At 30.3% G+C, this 20,156-nt stretch overlaps 1 protein-coding gene and 1 long non-coding RNA gene across 8 annotated transcripts in view; one reads left to right on the forward strand and one right to left on the reverse strand.

The window, feature by feature from the left end:
* LOC136970810 (uncharacterized) overlaps positions 1-13,857 on the reverse strand; it is a 40,350-nt gene extending 26,493 nt beyond the window's left edge. The window contains exon 1 of the long non-coding RNA XR_010880043.1: positions 13,806-13,857. This is a non-coding gene — a long non-coding RNA (uncharacterized lncRNA). The remainder of the gene's footprint in view (positions 1-13,805) is intronic.
* Positions 1-20,156, forward strand: part of LOC136970808 (homer protein homolog 2-like) — a 248,638-nt gene that overhangs the window by 208,792 nt on the left and 19,690 nt on the right. For all 7 annotated transcript variants that reach the window (XM_067265275.1, XM_067265273.1, XM_067265278.1 and 4 more), the window contains 2 exons: positions 8,614-8,770; positions 15,019-15,138. In XM_067265275.1, the coding sequence (XP_067121376.1) occupies positions 8,614-8,770; positions 15,019-15,138 (277 nt within the window). The remainder of the gene's footprint in view (positions 1-8,613; positions 8,771-15,018; positions 15,139-20,156) is intronic.

The following is a 20,156-nucleotide window of genomic DNA, read 5'->3' on the forward strand; positions in this document are numbered from 1 at the left end:
AACTTTTTATTTATTTATTTCATATTTGCAGACTAAAAAAATTACGAGTCACAAGAAGGCGTCAATTAACTACTACGGCCCGCGGAAAAAACGTAAAATTTATTCTGGCCCGTTTATAAAAAAGGTTGCCCACTGTAGACTAGATTTATAACTTAACCCAATTGATAGGAATTTACTGGTATGTTTTTATGATAGTTCTGTATAGTTGACAGGAGTTTTAAAAAAATCCATTAAAATATTTGATATATTCATTCCGCGTTTATTCTGCTCTCCCATCTTATATTACTTACGGATTTCAATGTTAAACCGGTGATATTACGATTTAGTATGTCCCATCTGTAAAGGGACGCAGAAAAAACGTGTACAATTCTAGTACAGTGTTAAAAAATTAACTGTTCTTTGGCAGCATCATTTACAACCAAATTTAATGAATAAAACGTACAATGGTACAAAAAAAGCTCTAGAATTTATTTTCCTTAAATTTACGATTTATGTATCGGTTGTCATAAAAATTTCTTTCCACTTCTTTCTCAAGACTACAGATATCCAAGTACAAAGTAACCGGTTTTGACTTATTTCTATTTAAGAAGTAGTTAAATAATTAAGCGATTAGGGAATTAGAAACATAAATAAAACCCTGATGAAAGAGCAGAAATTTTACTCAAACAGAAGCTTAACCGAACCAATCTCTTGCCGAGTACAGTGGGGTCTGTTCTCTTCATAATATTAGATGCAATAAAGACAGAAATTTTTCCAGTTCAATGAGAGTGACCGAAAAGTTGTAAATTTTGGAAATTTCCGTCGACACTCGGTCCTAAAACGAATTAGTTAAAAACGAACGACAGACAATCTGTTAAGTTTAATCTATTTAGATTTTTACAGCTATGGTGAAAAACGTTAAAATTTACAACAATGCTGTCGCGTCCTTTGACGTATACTAGTGATACGACAAAAGAGGCATTTGGCATTGACCGGTATCGGCACCCTTGGGATTTGGCACGCACACACCTACCTGGACCGTCTCTGATTCTATTTATTAGCCACTCGTAGGTAGCTATTTCACTAAGTGGATTGTTTTAAGATTTAAAAAGTAAAGAATATTTTGTTATTTTTATGTACGTTTCTTCACAAAGTTATATTCAATTATAAGTTTTTTTAAAAGTATATTCATACAATTGAAGAATTTTTTGTACTAGGTATGTATATTCGTCACACATTTTGTTTTACCAAGTAAGTTTTTCTGATACTTTTAATTTTAGCCCTTATATCGTAGCTAGTGATTCAAAAATTTATTTTAAAAACGTTTTGGCTCGAGACCATATAATGAAAAAGAAAACATTATTAAAAGAGAAAGACCAATGCCTAAATTAAATATAAATACGTCAACAAAACATTTCGACATTTTGACGATAAAATTTATGACGAATGACGATTCTTTCGTAAAATTGAAGCAATTTGGAAATCAAAGAGGAATAGAATTTAACATTGGTAGACAATATAAAATAAATATTAAAAATTATAACGAGATAATTACGATTAATAGATATATCTAAATTAATAGATGTTATGTGTTTTTTCTCAAAGCAAAAATTGGCATTTAGAGGGCATAGGGAATTTATTGAATCTAATAATGGAGGTAATTATATTGAACTTTCTTATTTATTAAGTACGTCAGATAATCTATTAAAAATACATTTAAAGAAGTATACGGTTTTTACTGGCTTATCGCAATTAATTGATTGCCCCTGAAAGTCGGCTTTTTACAGAAACACAGCTTCCTTATCATCAAATGTCACGGCACGCCACTGATATATATAAACATCATCATTAAACTCGATATAAAGGCACCATAATAACCATTATTAATGGTTATAACGTAACCTTATAAAGATTGGACCGGAAGTCTAGATAGCGTAATTGGTAACGCATCTGCACGGTAAGCAGATGTTGCGGGCTTGAGTCCCACTTTGGGGTGATCCTTTTCTTCCAGTAGTTCTAAATTATTTAATTTATCAAGAGATGGTGCCTAACGCCTAACTCTAGAGCCAAATTGTTTTATAAATTATTAATACTATAGCCATTTCTATCCTGATAATATTTCACATTTGGTTGGTGTGTAGCTTTATAATATATCAGCTTTAGCTGATGATGTTTGTATTTACTCTAATTCACAAAAATAACACCTTCTACTTATAGCTGAGATAATTTTTATTGAGAAAAACTAACGTTTTCGGCTTACTCAATAAGCCATCCTCAGGTTACAACTTTCGAAAAAAGGAACATTAACGTTCCATTAATAGAATACAATTGTTTGAAAAATTCAAAACACTAGTAACGGACAAGAAGGAAGAACATGGTAATATAAATAAATAAATATACAAAAATACATAAAAACAAAAGGAAAAACATGGTAATATAAATAAATAAGTATACAAAAATAAATAAAAACAAAAAAGGAAGAACATGGTAATAAAAATAAATATACAATAAAATCGGTAATAATAATCTGCCATTCTTTTAAAAGAATGGCAGATTATCGAGGAATGTAAAAAGTATCACCAGTGGAATCATTTTTATTTTCATTTTTATTTTTCATCTTTTACTTCTTATTCCCACTATAACGATTTTATTGTATATTTATTTTTATTACCATGTTCTTTTTTTTTTGTTTTTATTTATTTTTGTATACTTATTTATTTATATTACCATGTTTTTCCTTTTGTTTTTATGTATTTTTGTATATTTATTTATTTATATTACCATGTTCTTCCTTCTTGTCCGTTACTAGTGTTTTGAATTTTTCAAACAATTGTATTCTATTAATGGAACGTTAATGTTCCTTTTTTCGAAAGTTGTAACCTGAGGATGGCTTATTGAGTAAGCCGAAAACGTTAGTTTTTCTCAATAAAAATTATCTCAGCTATAAGTAGAAGGTGTTATTTTTGTGAATTAGAGTAAATATTGGCTGAGCTAGTATCTGCTTTATATAGTAAATTAACATAGGTATACTTAATGTGACTTCTGGAACTGATGTAAATGTAATATATCTGAAATATTTGGTTGAATATTAATCACTGCTAGTTTTAAATTTTTTTTTTTTTTTTTTTGAGATTTGAGTCTGTTAACTGATATCTTGTTTTACTTTTCACTAAATTTATTGTGGGGGAAAAAACTGTTCATATACATAAGTTGTAGAATTGTTACTGCATACTTTCTTAAGTTGGGAAATTATTCTCTTTGATAAAAGTTTTATAGAAATGTATCAAATTTTTTTCTTCAAAAGTATCTTTCAAATTAAAATTACTTTGCCAAGTCTATTATCTCCAATTGAAGTTCATTTGGTACATTTTCTATGTTTAAAAAGGCACTGTAAAAATCCATATTTCAGTGAAGAGTATATTAATATAAAGTTTATAATTTGCAAATTAACCAAAAAATTAAATGCAAGGATAGAAAACATTTATAAAACTTTGCAGCTCTATACAAAGTGTTGAGTGAAGTCAAGTTAAACTACTTGACATATATGAAGCAGACTCTTGATATTTAGTATGCCTACAGATTTTATTTTATATATATTTTTTTTTTAAATATTTTGTGCAACATGGGTTGCACAAAATGCGGGCCACAGGTTGCCCATTCCTGGTCTACATGTAACACTTTAATAACTAGATATAGTGTATACACTAATGTATCATCAATTGAATGGTGCCTAAACTTGTCTCCCTATACTATGTAATGTCCAGCAGTGAGTATGTGTTGCACAAAATATGTCTTGATAAACTGCTTGCTGTCAATTGTCCTGTGTTATTCTAGCCAAATTCTAGTCTTTTCATACTTTTCATAGTATCACAATGTAAATGTTCAGCTGGTCAGATAGCTGAATTGGTTAAGGCATCATCCTATCATTCTGGGGTCCCAAAATTGAATATAGGTGCTTGAAAAACACCAGGAATTTATCATGGATGATCTCTCCCAGATAGTTTGACCTTGTCCCTCACAACCTGGCTTTTTCATTGTAAGCCTGGTTGAATCCTAATATGGGCTTGATAAAAGGCCCTCTTAGTGCCCAGAGTGAAAATATTTTAAAAATCTACATAAGTAGTTGTTACAGCTGCTACTACACATCCATCTATGTTGACTTACTTACACAAACTATCATTTTAAATAATCTGTGACATCACATGTAGACAGCACTAGGCACTCAAAACAACACAATGTATAATACTGAAAGAGGCATATTCACAAAGCAAAGATCAAAGTCCAGAAAATATTTTTAAAGCACTTTAATTGTAGATTGACTTATAATACCTTCAGAATGCATGTTTGTTTATTTTTCTGCTTAGTCACCATGAGCCTCAATGCATATGATGAGCATGGAAACAAGTTTCTTGATGCCAACATCATAAAAATCTCCATGTCCCGAACTTCATTATCATCATAAACTTATTTCTAGAGAGATATTCCTTCAACTTCAGAAACAAGTGATAATTGCTTGGTATAAGATTGGGACTTGGGACTGTGTGATGAATGTTCCAAAAGTTCTCACTTGAATGTCTGCAACAATTCATGTTGACATGAGTGTGTGAAGTATGAAACCATTTTATTACATTTTTACCTGTTCATAACATCTTCACCATAAATGGAAACAAGCCAATAAATTTCAGCAGCAGTTTCTCCTTTTGCATAAGGAAATTGAATCACTGAATGAATCTTGCACTTGGCAGGAGTACAAATTGACACAACCATTTTAAACACACACTGCAAGCATAACAGAATGCAATTAAAGTCACATGACTCAGATCCTAAGAGACAAGCAGTGCAGAAAACTATGAGAAAATAATTTTTGTTGGATTTCTACCGGCCTTGTATCTTTACTTTCCAAATATGCCTCATAGTCTAAACTCAAAAAAAATGAAGTCCATGTAGACAGTCAAGACAATACATATTGACACCAAATGTTGCCATATATACTGCACTCTACCCTGCACCAAAAACTGGTTTGATTTGATTACAAATATGTATAAAAAATTAACAGTAATCTTATTATCAGTTAAACCAAACTAACTGAACATAGAACTGCTTAAAGGGAGTTTATTGAAGAACTACAAATTGGTAAACAACATTCTAAATCCTTCCCAAGTATAAAAGGAAATGAGTTTATCATCATCTTTATATTTTGTATCTGCTTGACATAAACACAATCAAGGTTTTCTCATCAAATGGTAGGGAGCCATCACCCTAGCTAAATAAGAGGACAGAGACCTATTCAATACCAGATTTAACACTTTTGTTGCTGGTACAGACTAGAAATTCTTAAAATGTAGCCTTTCTGACATAGTCTGAATGTAAATGCTTCTGACACTAACTTGGACTTTCATATGTACTATATTTAGTACACTCTTAAATATGAATATGATACACTTTACTAAATAATATAATTAATGTACATGGTACATTTTCTTTTAATTAAGAATTAACATTATACATTATATTACATCATGCATATTGGCATATGTGAGATCTGGAAATCCTCTTGACACAAAATTATAATAAATTATATCCGAATTAATAATTACCCTTTTCTTATATCCGGATATAATACGAATTATAATAAAATTGTTCCCCATATCGACTCAAAAATTTTCCTATTATAAACATCCTGCTAAAAACTGTCCTGGATATAAACATCCTGCCTCAAAACGGTCCTGGACGAGAAAATATGCGTCCCCGGCCGTATAACTGTCAACTATCCATTGTTCTTACGCTGAGTACAGATCATCTTGCAACTTAAGTTTATAGTTAGCGCCCGAATTCGCCGTATTGTTTCCAATCCCGGGAACACCTATGGCCTAAGCACCTGCACGTGACCAAAATTCCCAGCAAAAAGATATATATAAGATGTTTCCTTCCTCCCCCGGTGGAGAGTCTTTCATCGATTAAGATCGAGTCGCGATCTTACCCTTTGTGCCTACGGAATATATTTGACTATTGTGCCTCTAGTGCCATCGAACCTTCCCTGGAAAGGAATATTCGATCATCGTGACGAACAGCATATTTGAATTACTGATTGTCCCAGAGGTATGGAACCCGTTTATGTGAACTCTCTCCCGTCGCGTGATAGGGATATATAGCTTTATATATATATGTCAACCCTTTTAATGTCAGATTTTTGTAACGTATATTTTGTTTTCCATTAAATCGTTGTTATCCTGTTAAATGGTGTCTTGTTTGCTCGAATATTCGCTTATCGTCTTACCACGACTCCACTTTCCCTCCTACACTCGACCAGATAAAAAGCAGTCCCGTCCCTACGGGATCCCTACCGACAAATTAAGCCATTTCTGACAAGTGGGCAAGTCCCCCCCCCCGACTTGTTGCCGACATTAACCAGAGGTCTGACCTCGTCGACCCTCCTCTGTACCCACACATATATTTACATTATAATTAATCAAAGATATCTGATGTAATGAATTATATGTATCATATGTAGATGAATTATTATTAATTATAAAGTAAATAATTTGTAATTTTTCTTTTTTTTGTGAAATTCTTACACTATGAGCTTCAGTTTTGCTGCCACTCTAGATCTGTATCTGCTATGTTTCTTTAGAAATCTAGCCTGGATCTACAGATTCAGGAAGAAACAATCTTGTATTGAAAGTTTCATAGGAGGATGACATTAATGAATAGCGTTGCCACTCGTTCGGTTTTAATTCATTGCCCAGGTTAACAATTATTAATTTTGTCCGGGATTTCATAGCAACCTGTCAATTTTTTTTTTTTTTTTTTTTCTTCTTTCTTTTTGCTTCTCAGCTCTTTAAAGCTAAGAAGTTATTTCATTTCTTAACTTAAGTTGCTCCTACACAAGTCTCTAACTGGTTTAGAACTGGTGTGCACATTATTCTTTTCATAGTAAAATAACATTGCATGTGTGTCAGGGACTTCTGTTTGAACAAACCTGCCGTCCAGGTCAACAATTTTGGAAAGGTGGTAACACTATTAATGAATGAGAGCATCAAACTTGATAGGGATTGACAGGAGCCCAAGACTTTGTTGGTAGTTAGAAAAAGTGGGAAGTCCTCTTCTCAAACATTGGCCACATGTCACAGGAAAGTTTCAACAGGTATGCTTGGTATGTCCTAGTCAGCTGATAGGACACTGGTACACCAAGAGTTAATATCCTCGCAGCTAGTTGAATTGACCCTCAGACTCCACTCCGTTCTTGAGCTCCTCTGAGAAGGAACATTTTTATGTGATTCCATAGTGATAATGCTCCATTGTAAACTAGTATTATTGTAAAATATATATTGTGTAAATATAATGTAAATAAATTAGTTCTAGCGATTTTTGGTACAAGTAATTTGAACTTCTGGTATTTCCAGAGGAAGTCATTGTTGTTGTCATCATTCAGTGGACAAGTGTATAGAAAACATTTTCTGAATATATGTAATCATACAAATACAACTAATAAAAATTTTAAAAATTTTGTAAATCCATGGAGAATTGATTAATGATATAATTTTTAATTTATTTTTAGATTTAATGTTCTTTAAATCTTGGAAACATTTTTTTTTTTTTTTTTTTTTTTTTTGTTAATAGCTTGTGAGTGTATTATTAAATCAAAAATGTAATTATATTTTACATGGAAAAAATTTAGAAAAAGTTTATAATCAATTTCATTACATATCTGTTTTACATTCGATATACATAGGCGGTTGTTTTTCAATCTCCAATGAACCATAAAACAAAGACAAGTGTAAATAACAAAATGAATTTATTACCAAAAGTTAGGTACAAACATGGTTACTTTTCTACATAATCACTGTGAAGATTGAGGCATTTGTCTATCTGTGGTTGAGCTTTGAAATCCCCTCTTCAGAATGTTGCTGCCAGTGATTGAGATAGGCCTTAGTGTTGTTTTGAAGACCATCGTTAGTCTCAAACCTCTGCCCTGCTAGCTAAGTTTTCAGTTCAGGAAAGAGGTGGAAGTTGTCACAAATTAAATGTGTGAAGACTTCCACCCAGCTTGGAACTTTTTAAACACCCAGCTTATAGCCCAATTTAGCGCTGAGTGACTTCCACCTCTTTCCTAAACTGAAAACATGGCTAGGAGGTCAGAGGTTCAAGACTAATGACAATTTTTAAAACAACATTAAGGCCCATCTCAAGTAACTGGCAGCAACATTCTGAAGAGGGGATTTCAAAGCTCATCCACAGATAGATAAATGCCTCAATCTTCACAGTGATTATGTAGAAAAGTAACCATGTTTGTACTGTACCTAACTTTTGGTAATAAATTCATTTTGTTATTTACACTTTTCTTTGTTTTATGGTCCATCAGAGGTTGAAAAAAAAATAGCCCTCATAGTTTTGATATTTTCATAAATGATGCCCTAGAAGAATAAAGTAAAATTTGTATATTCTATAAATGAGTATAATGAACAAAATTCACAAAAGCAACCTTGTAAACTTTTCTTTTGTAACTTTTAAATTTTATTCATGACATAAATGATGTCATTTAAACTATTTTAAATGCATTTAATTAATATAAAATAGTTAATCTAGCTAAAAGGTAAATTTATCTATCTTGTTTTTATTTTTTGAATTGAATAGCTCAGCTAATGCCAAAAAATGGGAGGTTGAATTACAAACTTTGAAAAATAATAACGTACGTTTGACCAGTGCACTACAAGAAAGTACAGCAAATGTAGAGGAATGGAAAAGACAGTTACAAGCTTTAAAAGAAGAAAATACCAAAATGAAAACTCATGTAAGAAATTTATCTTCTTTCATTTCACAAAGATTTGTTTTATTGATTTATTTCATGTTTATTATGCAAATGGTGAAGGAATATACATTATTGGTTTTTCATTTTATTTAATAAATAGATAGATTTTCAAAAATTCTGTAAATTGAAATAGTTGAGGAATAAGTATATAAAAATGAATTATTTTGAAAAAAAAAAACATTTTAAAAACAATAATTATCATAAATATAGAATTATAACACATTCTTTTCATATAATTGCAACAACAGTCAATGTTATTCAACAATAGTCAACATTTAAAATATGATCACTTTATCGGATTAGTGAAGTTGGTAAATCAAGCCCCCAACTCCAGTTCACAGAATTTTAGAAGGTCTAATTCATCCTTAAATTACAATCTAAAATACATGTTATAGTGATGAAATGCCATTCTAGGTTAACATAACAATAACTGTCTAGGCTAGAATTTCTTCAGGACAAGAAAACATTAGACACTCCTTTCCAGCACAGAACTTTAATAAAACTTAAGCTTGCTTGATAAACCTTTTCTTCAAGTTCACTGTTACACATTAAAATGTAAACAGAGATTCTAATTTTGGAACAAAATATTCATATATAAACATCCCAAAGTGATAGCCTGCTGAGTGCCATAGTGGAGGAGAGTGTAGGACAAGGGTGTAAAAATCATCCTCAGTCGGCACCATGAGTAACTATGGGTTGTTATATCAAAGATTTAAATGTGTCTGGAAGCAAAGAGTTCTCAGAAGTCCAGGTGGCATAACTGGACAGTGCAGTGCACAATAAGCAGAGGTTGCAGGTTCAAATCCTGCTCCAGGCTGATTCTTTTCTTCCAGACTGTTTTAAATTTTATTAAATTTTTATCATTATTAATTTCAATAAGAGATGGTATGTAACATCTACCTTTATTACCAAATTGCTTAATTTCTAACTATAAATAGTAGCATAAAATGGCCAATTAATTAAGGCTGTCGTTTGATTTAATCTGTAAGAATATTTTGTTCTAATTTAGCAGGTTATATGTTATTAAATAAATAAATGAGTTGAATATTCAAATTTATCATTATTTGTTGAATTTTTTTATGATAGAAATATAAAGACTTTTGGGGGACTGATTAGTTTAACTTTTCAATGTTATATCACCAGATCAATCCATAACAATACAACTAGCATGGTATGGTGTTTTCCTAGTACTGTACAAATGTAGGCCTTCCCAAAGTATTAAGCAGTGCAAATTTACCAACTTTTTTCCTGGTGATTTAATGATAAATTTTCAAAATATTACGGATTTACTGATAATTTTTTAATTTTGACTCCAAATGCAAAAATCAGCCCACAAATTGAATTCTTTTTGTTCCACTTTAAAAAGTGATAGCTTCTGTTTCCTGAAAAATAGAGCTTGCTATAATTTCTCACTTGCTGTGATTAAAAAGGGCTAGTGTAAGTTTTCACATTTAAATAAGTTGTGTTCCATTCTGTGAACTAAAAGTGCTAGTGTAGGCATATGGAAAAAGAAACAAATTTCCAAACTGTCCAGCAAATACTGTAATTGAAAAATTGTGATGAACTGTAAAGTAATAATTTAAAAGATAAATAACATAAACTACTTTTGCAGTTAAAATAAAAGCATTTGATACTTCTACATCTTTAAAATATAAAAACGTAAATCTGCATGAAAGTGTATACGGATAAATATTTGGCTTTAAAAAATTATTACGTGACTACCAAGTTTACTGATAAAAATTATTAACTGGCTTATTTTTAAGTGATTACCAGTAATGCAATTACAGCAAAGTACTGCCACAACATTAGTGATGGATACAGATGCTCCCCTATTTACAAATAGGTTAGATTTCCAAGGTAATTTTTGCAAGTCAAAATGTTCATAAGTTGAAAACTAACCTAGAAAGTGCATTTATATACAGAATAACCATGTATTGTTAGTGTTTGATCCTCCAATGTACAGTACAGTTCTTAATACAATACATTATACTCATTTACCTACTTGTTACTGCTTAGTAGTGGGTGTTTCAAATGTGGTTTTCTTCACTTAACACACTTAGATTTATGTCCAGTTTGGTTTCCATGGTAATAGAGTGACATTTCTTGCACATATCTCAACTGCTCAACTACTATTATGTTTTAGATGCATTTTTGAAGCACCAATCATAAAAGTTCATAAAAATTGAAAACAATACTGAAAAACATCATTACTCCAAAGTTACCAACTTCAATGCCACCTCAAAAGCAGCAATGAAACCTCAGAATTTACACAAAAATAATAAATAAAAATAAATATGCCCACATTAATTATTAAAAATTTGTTATTTATTACTGGCCAAAGACTGACTTCAATGCCCCCTATGAATGGCAGCAGAACTTCAGAATCCAAGTGAAATGTAAATTTTAGATATATGGTTCAATTGTTTCTAAGTTTGAAAGTTTGTAAGTTGTTGTGTGAGGGGCTAGCTGAGGGTATGGAGTTGGGAAATAACTCGTATACCACTTAATCGGCTGTCCAGTCGGGTAAACTGGCCCTCTGCGTCAAAGGATGGCTTTCTAAGACTAATGAGAAACAGGATTCTATGAGGATCCCCTGTAAGTTGTTTTCCCTGACACCAGCCTAGTTATAGCATTAGGCAGGCTAACATTCGTTTGCGAGGAATTTTGAGTGGGGGGGTCACGAGTAAGTGGAAAGGCTGTCTGCTTGGATTTGAGTCAAGAATGAGACCATGTTAAAGACATTAACAAGAATTTAATAAAATCTAAAAGAACTGAATACAAAAATTAAGAGATCTCTAATATCTTATAACTACTCTAATCACGAGAGAGAGAGCTTACATACACATTAAATTATACTACCTCAACTTATGTAATATTTGTAGTCATGGTCTTCTATGAGGAGCTTGGGAGATGGATGATGTGGACCAGGAGAATCAATCTTCTATGCATTCAGTATACATTATGGACTATATCTTCTATATGGCACCTTCAATACTGTTGAAGACTGCCTAGTTATTACGGCAATTTCTGTCTTCTAAGAACTGCGGCTATGTGGCCAGTTTAGGTTCCAAGAACCGCATGCAAAGGTGGGAAATCTACTCCTTTTTATAGGGATGGCTGGTTAACTGACTCAGCATCATAGGACAGTGAGTAATTTTTAGTCAAAACAAAAAGGAAGTTTGCTTCTTCCATTTTTCAGAAACGAAAAATGTACATCCTTTTTTGTTAAAATTTTATCAAAGAAATAAAATATTCTGTTATAATATTTTATAATAATTAATCCCTTAATCTGCAGATTTCACATTTTAAGCAGGGAAGCACCTGTAACTGTCTAGGATAACTAGACAGAGCCCAGCATTTATGGTTCTGTCCAAAATCACTAATGGGCTCAAACCATGAAAAATAGTTCCAAACTATTATGCTTTCACCAAACTTTATTGTCAAAATGATATTGTCTGGAAGGCACCTATTTTCAACTCTTTCCATACCCAAGTTAAATCTTCTGACTGTAGATTATGTACCATGACTCATCTGTCCAGAGCACCATTTTCTGTTGGTCTATGGTCCAAGATCAATGCTTCTCACTCTAGGCTAGTTAACATGAGGCATTAATTGATATGACTAACAGTTTGCAGATGGCTGTACAGCCATAATAAGCTGTATAATGTACTTTAATGGTATTTATTGATGCCTAATACTTGTAGTCTTATTAACATGTAGTCTATGTAGACATTAACAAGAATTTAATAAAATCTAAAAGAACTGAATACAAAAATTAAGAGATCTCTAATATCTTATAACTACTCTGAATACAAAAATTCAGTAGGGTTTCAGTGACTTGAGACAATGCTAAATTGCATTCACAGTCCTTTATGCAGTTCTTGTTGTATTTTGTTAGCCTTGGTGTTAGGCCATTTTTGACAGATTCTGTCCTCTTTCCACTTCCATTTGCATATTACATCAGAAACCATTGACCTATGGATTTGCTGAAATCACATACACAGCAATTAGTAATGTAGCACTCTCTTGGTCAAAACATCTTTCATTCTCAGTCACAGTAATGTCTCATCAGAGTCTTACAAGCCTACTCATAGTAGGATCTAAGATTTGCTCGTTGTACGGGACCTCATTTATTAACCATAGAAAAGATATCCAGATATTAATGGTAGGATAGTATATATTTGTTTATGTATAAGATGAAACACAATATTTTTATATACATAGTGCAAAAATAAATTTTTGATTGAATTAACAAATTGACTATAGCTTATCAACTACTTCATGAATTAAAGAATGAGTTTTCTTTGATATATAATTTTAGTAATTTTTTTATCAGTAATTTGTTTAGAGATGTTTCCATAGCATATATTTAATACTTTTTAAAGTATGTTGTACACCAGTTTTAACTTATTGATTTATACTAACTTTTTCAAGAATCACAAAAAAAAGTACCAAGTGTGACTAAATACAGTGTAAGATCAAAAGCAGTTGTTCACATTGTGAAACATAATAATCTACAATCCTTAACTTGAGATTACAAATCATTAAAAAAGCAGTTTATAATACTATTGTGAGGGAACTGGGTTCAATAAGATGAATGATCGAACAATTTCATGGCTATAGGATGGTAAATCCTGCCCACACTGTCACTGGATGGCTTACTTCTATATTAAGATCAAAGATCGTAAGATCGTGATTTTGTCAGTATTCCTGACACCAGTTAGGATAGAACTTATTTTAATCTCACGTCCTAACTCGCAATAAAACTTAACTTAAAATACTTCTTAAAAAGGAGGGCTAATTTCAAATGATGAGTGGGGAGGTTGTGAGAACATGATAGGAAGTCCGTTAGGCATTAAGTCAACAACACTTAACAAGGAACAACAAACTTTAATTTAAAAAAAGGGGAGAAAAGAGTTTACAAATAAAGTATATAAATATCCAATCTAACCTATCAAGAATTTACAATATACCAATCCCCGATATGAGAGAGAGTTTACAAAACTGATTATAATACCTCCTTATTAATCTCTTGGTCTTGTAACACTTGAGTCGAAGCATTGACTATGGAGTGCGGGCACAAGTTAAAGTATATGCAGGGAAGACTGAGGGAACCTGGCACAAAATTTAAAAATAGAGAAATACTGTATGAGGTGCTGTATATTGTACCTGGAGTTTGGCACGTATCTCTTATTTATACCTCAACTCTCTTCCAATGGAGATTAAGATTTTTAGACCATCTGATGGGATGTCATGATGAGTCTTTTGGTTATTCAGCTACTTAGTCATGGGAGATAAAGATCTCTCTCAGAAACTAGCTGTCAACACAGGAAACATTTGTTCCTTGTTCTCTCTGATTTTTAACTTTTATAAAAATATCACAAAATATTACATTAAAGTTTAAAATATTTTATGTTAAAATATAAATATGCTTTCAGAATCTCACACTATTATTGTCATTAGATTTGTTATGTTAAAAAATGATAAAATATAATTTTTGATTGAGAAATCTTGTAATGTGAGATATTTTCATATAAATAATAATAAATATATATTAAAATAATAATGATATCCTGAAAAACTACTATTTATGACAATTTAAAAAAGCAATATCACTTTTACTTTATTTATATTTGTTAAATACTTATACTATATAATTTCTAGTTATAAACTGAATTAGATTGATAGAGTATTATTTTAAGACAGATGGTAACATATGTAAAATAATTAAAATAGTATAAAAGTTTAATTTTTCTTACATTATTGTATGTGTAATGTTTTAAATAATCTACATAATTAACCCAAAAGTATGTATAAAGATTAAAATGTCAAATTATACTGTGAAAAAGTATATTATCGTTTTGCCTCTATCTATTTAGGTTTGTTTGATTATATTGAATATAGAATATATTTGGAAAAATTTATTATATTCTTTAACAACTCATTTGTGAAAGAACATTAAATGATGTTGATTTGTAGCATTCAAAAATTTTTTATGTATAAAATTTCAGAATGTAATTAATCATACAAAATTAAATGTTTTTCTTTAGTTATCAAAAAAAAAATATTTTAATTAATAACAGAATTCACTTTTCAATTCTGCAATAACAAATATTTAAAATATAGTTTATATATTTCTTTGTTAACACTGTTATAAGTATACAACATATTTTGTCATGTATTTAATTTTCTATATAGTATAATTATTTCTTAAATTTTGTATAAAAAAGGTTTTAGAATTAGAAGCAAGTCATGGAAATCCTGAAGCTGTCACAGAATTGAGGAAAGAGATTGGTAATTTGCATAACAAAGCTGAAACATTGGAAAATGAAGTGAGACAAAAAGATAAAGTAAGTAAAGATAATCTTTTAATCTTTATTAATTATATTATACAGTAAACTTAATGCATATTAAAATAAAATTATGAAAGATTTAATTAGTTTTTAATGATTAAATTTAAAATTAAAAAATGATTTTAATTATTTTATTTTTGTTTGATGAATTAATTATATGTTATTTATATATTCAATAAAATTACAGCTTTTGACTTTTTGTTGTTCTAAAATAAAAAGTAAATTTATTGATTAAAAGAATTATTTCTTAGCCTAATTTTATTAATTATTTTTGCAATTTATTTTAGAGAAGTTAAACAATTAAATGAAGTTTCATATATTATGTTGAAAAAAAAAATGTAACTTAATAAAATAGTAAGGTTTCTTCTCCTTAGCTTTTGTAATGTAGTTTGGCCTTGTTAACACAGACATTCTTAGTTATAACCATGTAAATTACTTTTATCAGGAATTGTTTTCCATTATTTATCAAATTCTATATTACAATACTGTTGCCTTTTTTTTTTATATAAACACATTTCTCATGAAATTTTATTTTGAATTAACCAATTATCATCATTTACAAGAAATTCTTTTTCTTACAATAAAACTAAATAATTGAAAAAATTAAAAACAAGTAAGCAATTATTTATTGTGACACTGTCACAATACCAGGCTGCAATTTTTAATCATATTTTTTTTTTTATTTAATTTAAATTATATGCTCTCCATTCAAATTAGTAGTGTCTTGCTTCTGTACATCTTACTTTTAATAATAGAGTCATGCCAGTCATCTATCTAACACCTTTCAGGAGAAAATTTTTTAATTGAAATAACGTGATTTCTGGTTTACATCAATTAACTATATATGAATGGAAGTTCATATATAGTTAATTGGGCCTCCTGCCCCAAGCTTTCCATATCTGGTTTCAGCTTTCATTTGTCTAATTCCGTTTTCGAGATTAAGGAAAGGCAGACAGATGAACAGTGGAAATTTATAGGTCTACAATTTTTCCAAACTGCAGCCAATAAATAAAGTTGTGCATTTGAGTTAGAGATTTCAGTAAAAGTAATTTTTCAGCTTTTATATTTACATTTAAAAGTGCACTACAGGATAAAGAGAGAGATTATTTTGATTGGAGGTAACTGGATTTTCATTAGATAAAAGATGAGTTTCAGTGATAAGAGCCTTTTCTGGCTCATCAATTTTTTTGCAAATGCAAAAGAAAGCAGATAATTAAATATGAAATACAATTTTTGGACCTTAAATTTTGAAGTAATGAAATGTGATAGCAAAGCTACTTTAACTTGTAGAAACATAAAATATATCAAGGCGAATGTAAAAACTTAACTTATAGAGAGATAGAGCAAGCTAAAGTAGGAGTATTGAAAATTCTACTTTCAATTGATTATCCAGTACATTTAATAATAAAAAACAAATTCTTGAAAGTAACCATATAATCTTATTTTGTGAAGTACTTCCTACAGGCTGCATGCATTTTTTTCTTAAAGCCTGCAACTCCATAAGCCTGCAACTCCATAAGCCTGCTAAGTACCAACATACTCCATAATTGCCAATACACTAGGTACTAAATATATATGCTAATGATGATAATATATAACTATAATATATATATAATATTACTAGTTAATAACTATATATTACTAGTTTGTATATTTTTTCACTAATCAAGTTTAGTTTGAATGTTGTTGGTCCAAATATCAGGTTAATTATGGTTGCATAATGGCACAAGGCAGAAAACAGGAAAATAAAATGTTGCCAAAGCATGAACCTCTTTATCTACAGAAAAGAGCTCATCAGAAACAGATTTATTTTAGCTACTTTTATCACAGCTACAGACTGAGTAAAAAATTGGGTTACTTTTTATATTATTTTGTGCCAGAATGATAAGTCACAAAGGTCTTATATCTGCACAGAATCAATTGTGAAGTTTCAATATGGTTTATATTTATTGAAACAAAGTAGATGATAAGTTAAAAATCAGAAATAATGGTGTAATATGAAATAGTGAAAAGCATTGAGCAAAGCATTGAGAAAAGAATGAAGCAGCTTGTGTGAATAATAATTAATTAAGACTTATTTCTACAATACCAGGAAATATTGCAGAAATTTCTGCTGCATGTTTTTACTGCAATTTTCTGTTATGTTTTGACACAACAGAAAATTGACCACATTAAGTTCTGATGAAACCAAAATATGTGCATTTTCTTATAATTTTTTACACAAAATGTTGTGATTTATTTCAAAATTATTTTCAACGAACAATTTTGTCCACTATTTGTGTTCATCAGGATTATAGTTGTCATTTATTAGTTTTTAATTTGTATACATTTTATTAATATTATATTTCATATTTGCAAAAATTTGTCTTTCTTCATATGATTATGAATATAGACTTATTATTATTCTTGGCTTCATGCTTCATGCAGCACATTATCCAAGTAAGCAGTGAAGTGTTTAAAAATAATTTGTTTTAGTGTGAACTGTATTGTTTACATTATTTCTTTTTTTTGGAATTCTTACTAAATTTTAATTGTGATAGTCATAAAAATTGATTTTCTTCAACAAAGATAATAATCTTAGTTCTTATGATGAGACAGTATTGATATACTCTTCTAATAATATATTTCAATTTTGAAACAAAAGGCAGTTTGCATCTGAACTGGTTGTTCAAAGTTTCCATGCCATCAATAAGTGACTGTTGTAGCAAACTTGGAATCTGTTCATTGTCTTTTGTTGCATTGTTGGTGAAAGTGCAGAGTTAAGATGAAAACTATGTCACAGAATGAAAACTATGATTAAAATCTCTGTCGTCGTAACTGGAAGTGATGATTATCTATACATCATCTAGTGGACCAAATATGATCAGCACAGCTTGTTTCACCAATGTGTTTTATCAACAACATTTGATTTTAATTATAGTAGTTCAAAGCATCTAACTGTTTGAAAAATCATCTAAAATTAACAGATCTTGTTATAAATGATTTTTATAAAATATTTTTAAAGGGAGTTAAGCAAAAATTAATTTCTCCCAGAAGAGAATTTTAAGTCCTGAGAAATTTGCACAGGGATATTTTCTATATTTATTTCTAAGTACCTTGTGAACTAACTTTTTCAAAAATAAAAATATTGAACATCTCTTGAACACAAATATCTAAAGATCATTTTAGTTTTATGCGCCATAGAATTTATTCTCAACTTTGATGATGATTTGTCATTAATTATTCAGAAATAAATCTTAATCTTTAATTCTATCTCTCATATCTGGCCCCAGGCTTCTATTTTACAGCTCACATGACCCTTCTCAGAAAAAGGTTGGAGACCTCTGAGCTATATAGATAAAATTGTCTTTAAAAAAAACTTTTTAAAGACTATTTCAGATAAAACTGCACTGTTTTCCTTTAGCTAACTGTCTACCTTATTAACTGATAAACATATGGTGACTGTCACATTATAGATCAACTTTTGTTAAGGAAAGAAACCATCAATCATTATCATCTGGATAATGGTTGGTGGTTTCTTTCACATTGTCATTTATCCAAGATGTTTTAAGAAGATGGATACAACATTCTTGGAAGTATTGTGGTTTGCAATCTCTTTCAATTATGGCTAATTACACTTGCTTTCACTTTTTTCATTCAAATTGGAAGGTTTTCCTTTTTTTTTTTTTTTTACAATGAATTCTCTTGTTGTAAGGTTTTATCAAATGTAAAGCTTGAAGCACCAGAAACACCATATTAAATTTGCCACCAATGGATCAAGGCATTACTTACACATTTAAGATCTACTATCAGAAAAACTGATATGTTCTTCTGGTTGCCAAAATGGGTAAAATCAAGTTGTTCCATCATTGTTGCTGATGCCCTAACAGAACCAACATGCTCAACATGGAAATGAAGTGAAACCTGAAACTGTCAAAAAGTGTTTAAAGAACTGTGGATTTTTTTTTCAGATGTTGTGGACAGCAATGCTGTGCTGTTCTCAGTAAACTTGATGATTCCTCCACAGTAAATGTTGTCAAGAATGGAATTGATGAAAACTTGAGTAATTCAATGAGAATGCCAATTGGAGCGATATCGAAACTGACGTTCTTTAGGTGATTCATCAGAAACAGAACATTCTTGGTTAATCAATTGAACTAAAAGACATGCTTTTAATCATTGCACAAAACAAATCATTTGTCATTAATAGAATTATTAACACAAGTAAAGAAAGAATATGAAAGTATGATCATGGCCAAACATCTGAAAAACTTGACATTTGTTTTAAGTTAGCATGATAGGACACATGTAAAAAGTTTATACAGTATTCAATAGTTACAGGATAGATATTACTCTACTCCTGACGAAGAAAATTTCTTTAAGGCCGCCACTGCTTCATACAACCGTTTTATGAGAATTTTTGATAGTCATTGTAAAGGGTTTCACTATATGTCTGTTTAGAAACAAGGAACAGTAAAATATTTAATTTTTGGAATAGGAGTGATGTTCACCTGATCAACATTACATATACAGTATAAATCACAATGTACGGTACAAACTGACTACAGGAAATTCTCATTAGTTCAAAATTCAAGGGACGAAATAATCGCCACTTTGAATTATCCTAGATTTACATATTTCTGTACAATATGCCAAATACCATGTAACCGATGTAATTTATTAAGCAAGCGGAATATGGCCATGTATAAAGAACTGTATTTTCATTAATCAATAATAATATAACTAAACTGTAGGTAACAGCACGGGTCTGACGAAAACCTCACAGGTTGTCAGATGGAATTTATAAAAAGTAAAGCATAATTCTCAAAATTTAGCTGAAATTATTTTTAAAGTAGCCAAAAAAATAGTAAGTCAACTAAATGTAGTAAGTAGCTTAGAGCCCTACAATTATCTTTATCTGCTACTTGTAGCTAAATGTTTTCCAGCGGTATTTTATGAGATAAGAGAAAAAGGATATTCCAAGGGAGAGGTGACACCCGAAAATATGAAACTGTAAAGCAAAATCATATTGACCA

This window comes from Centruroides vittatus, unplaced genomic scaffold (assembly GCF_030686945.1).
Source record: "Centruroides vittatus isolate TY-2023 unplaced genomic scaffold, ASM3068694v2 contig_2190, whole genome shotgun sequence".
Taxonomy (NCBI): domain Eukaryota; kingdom Metazoa; phylum Arthropoda; class Arachnida; order Scorpiones; family Buthidae; genus Centruroides; species Centruroides vittatus.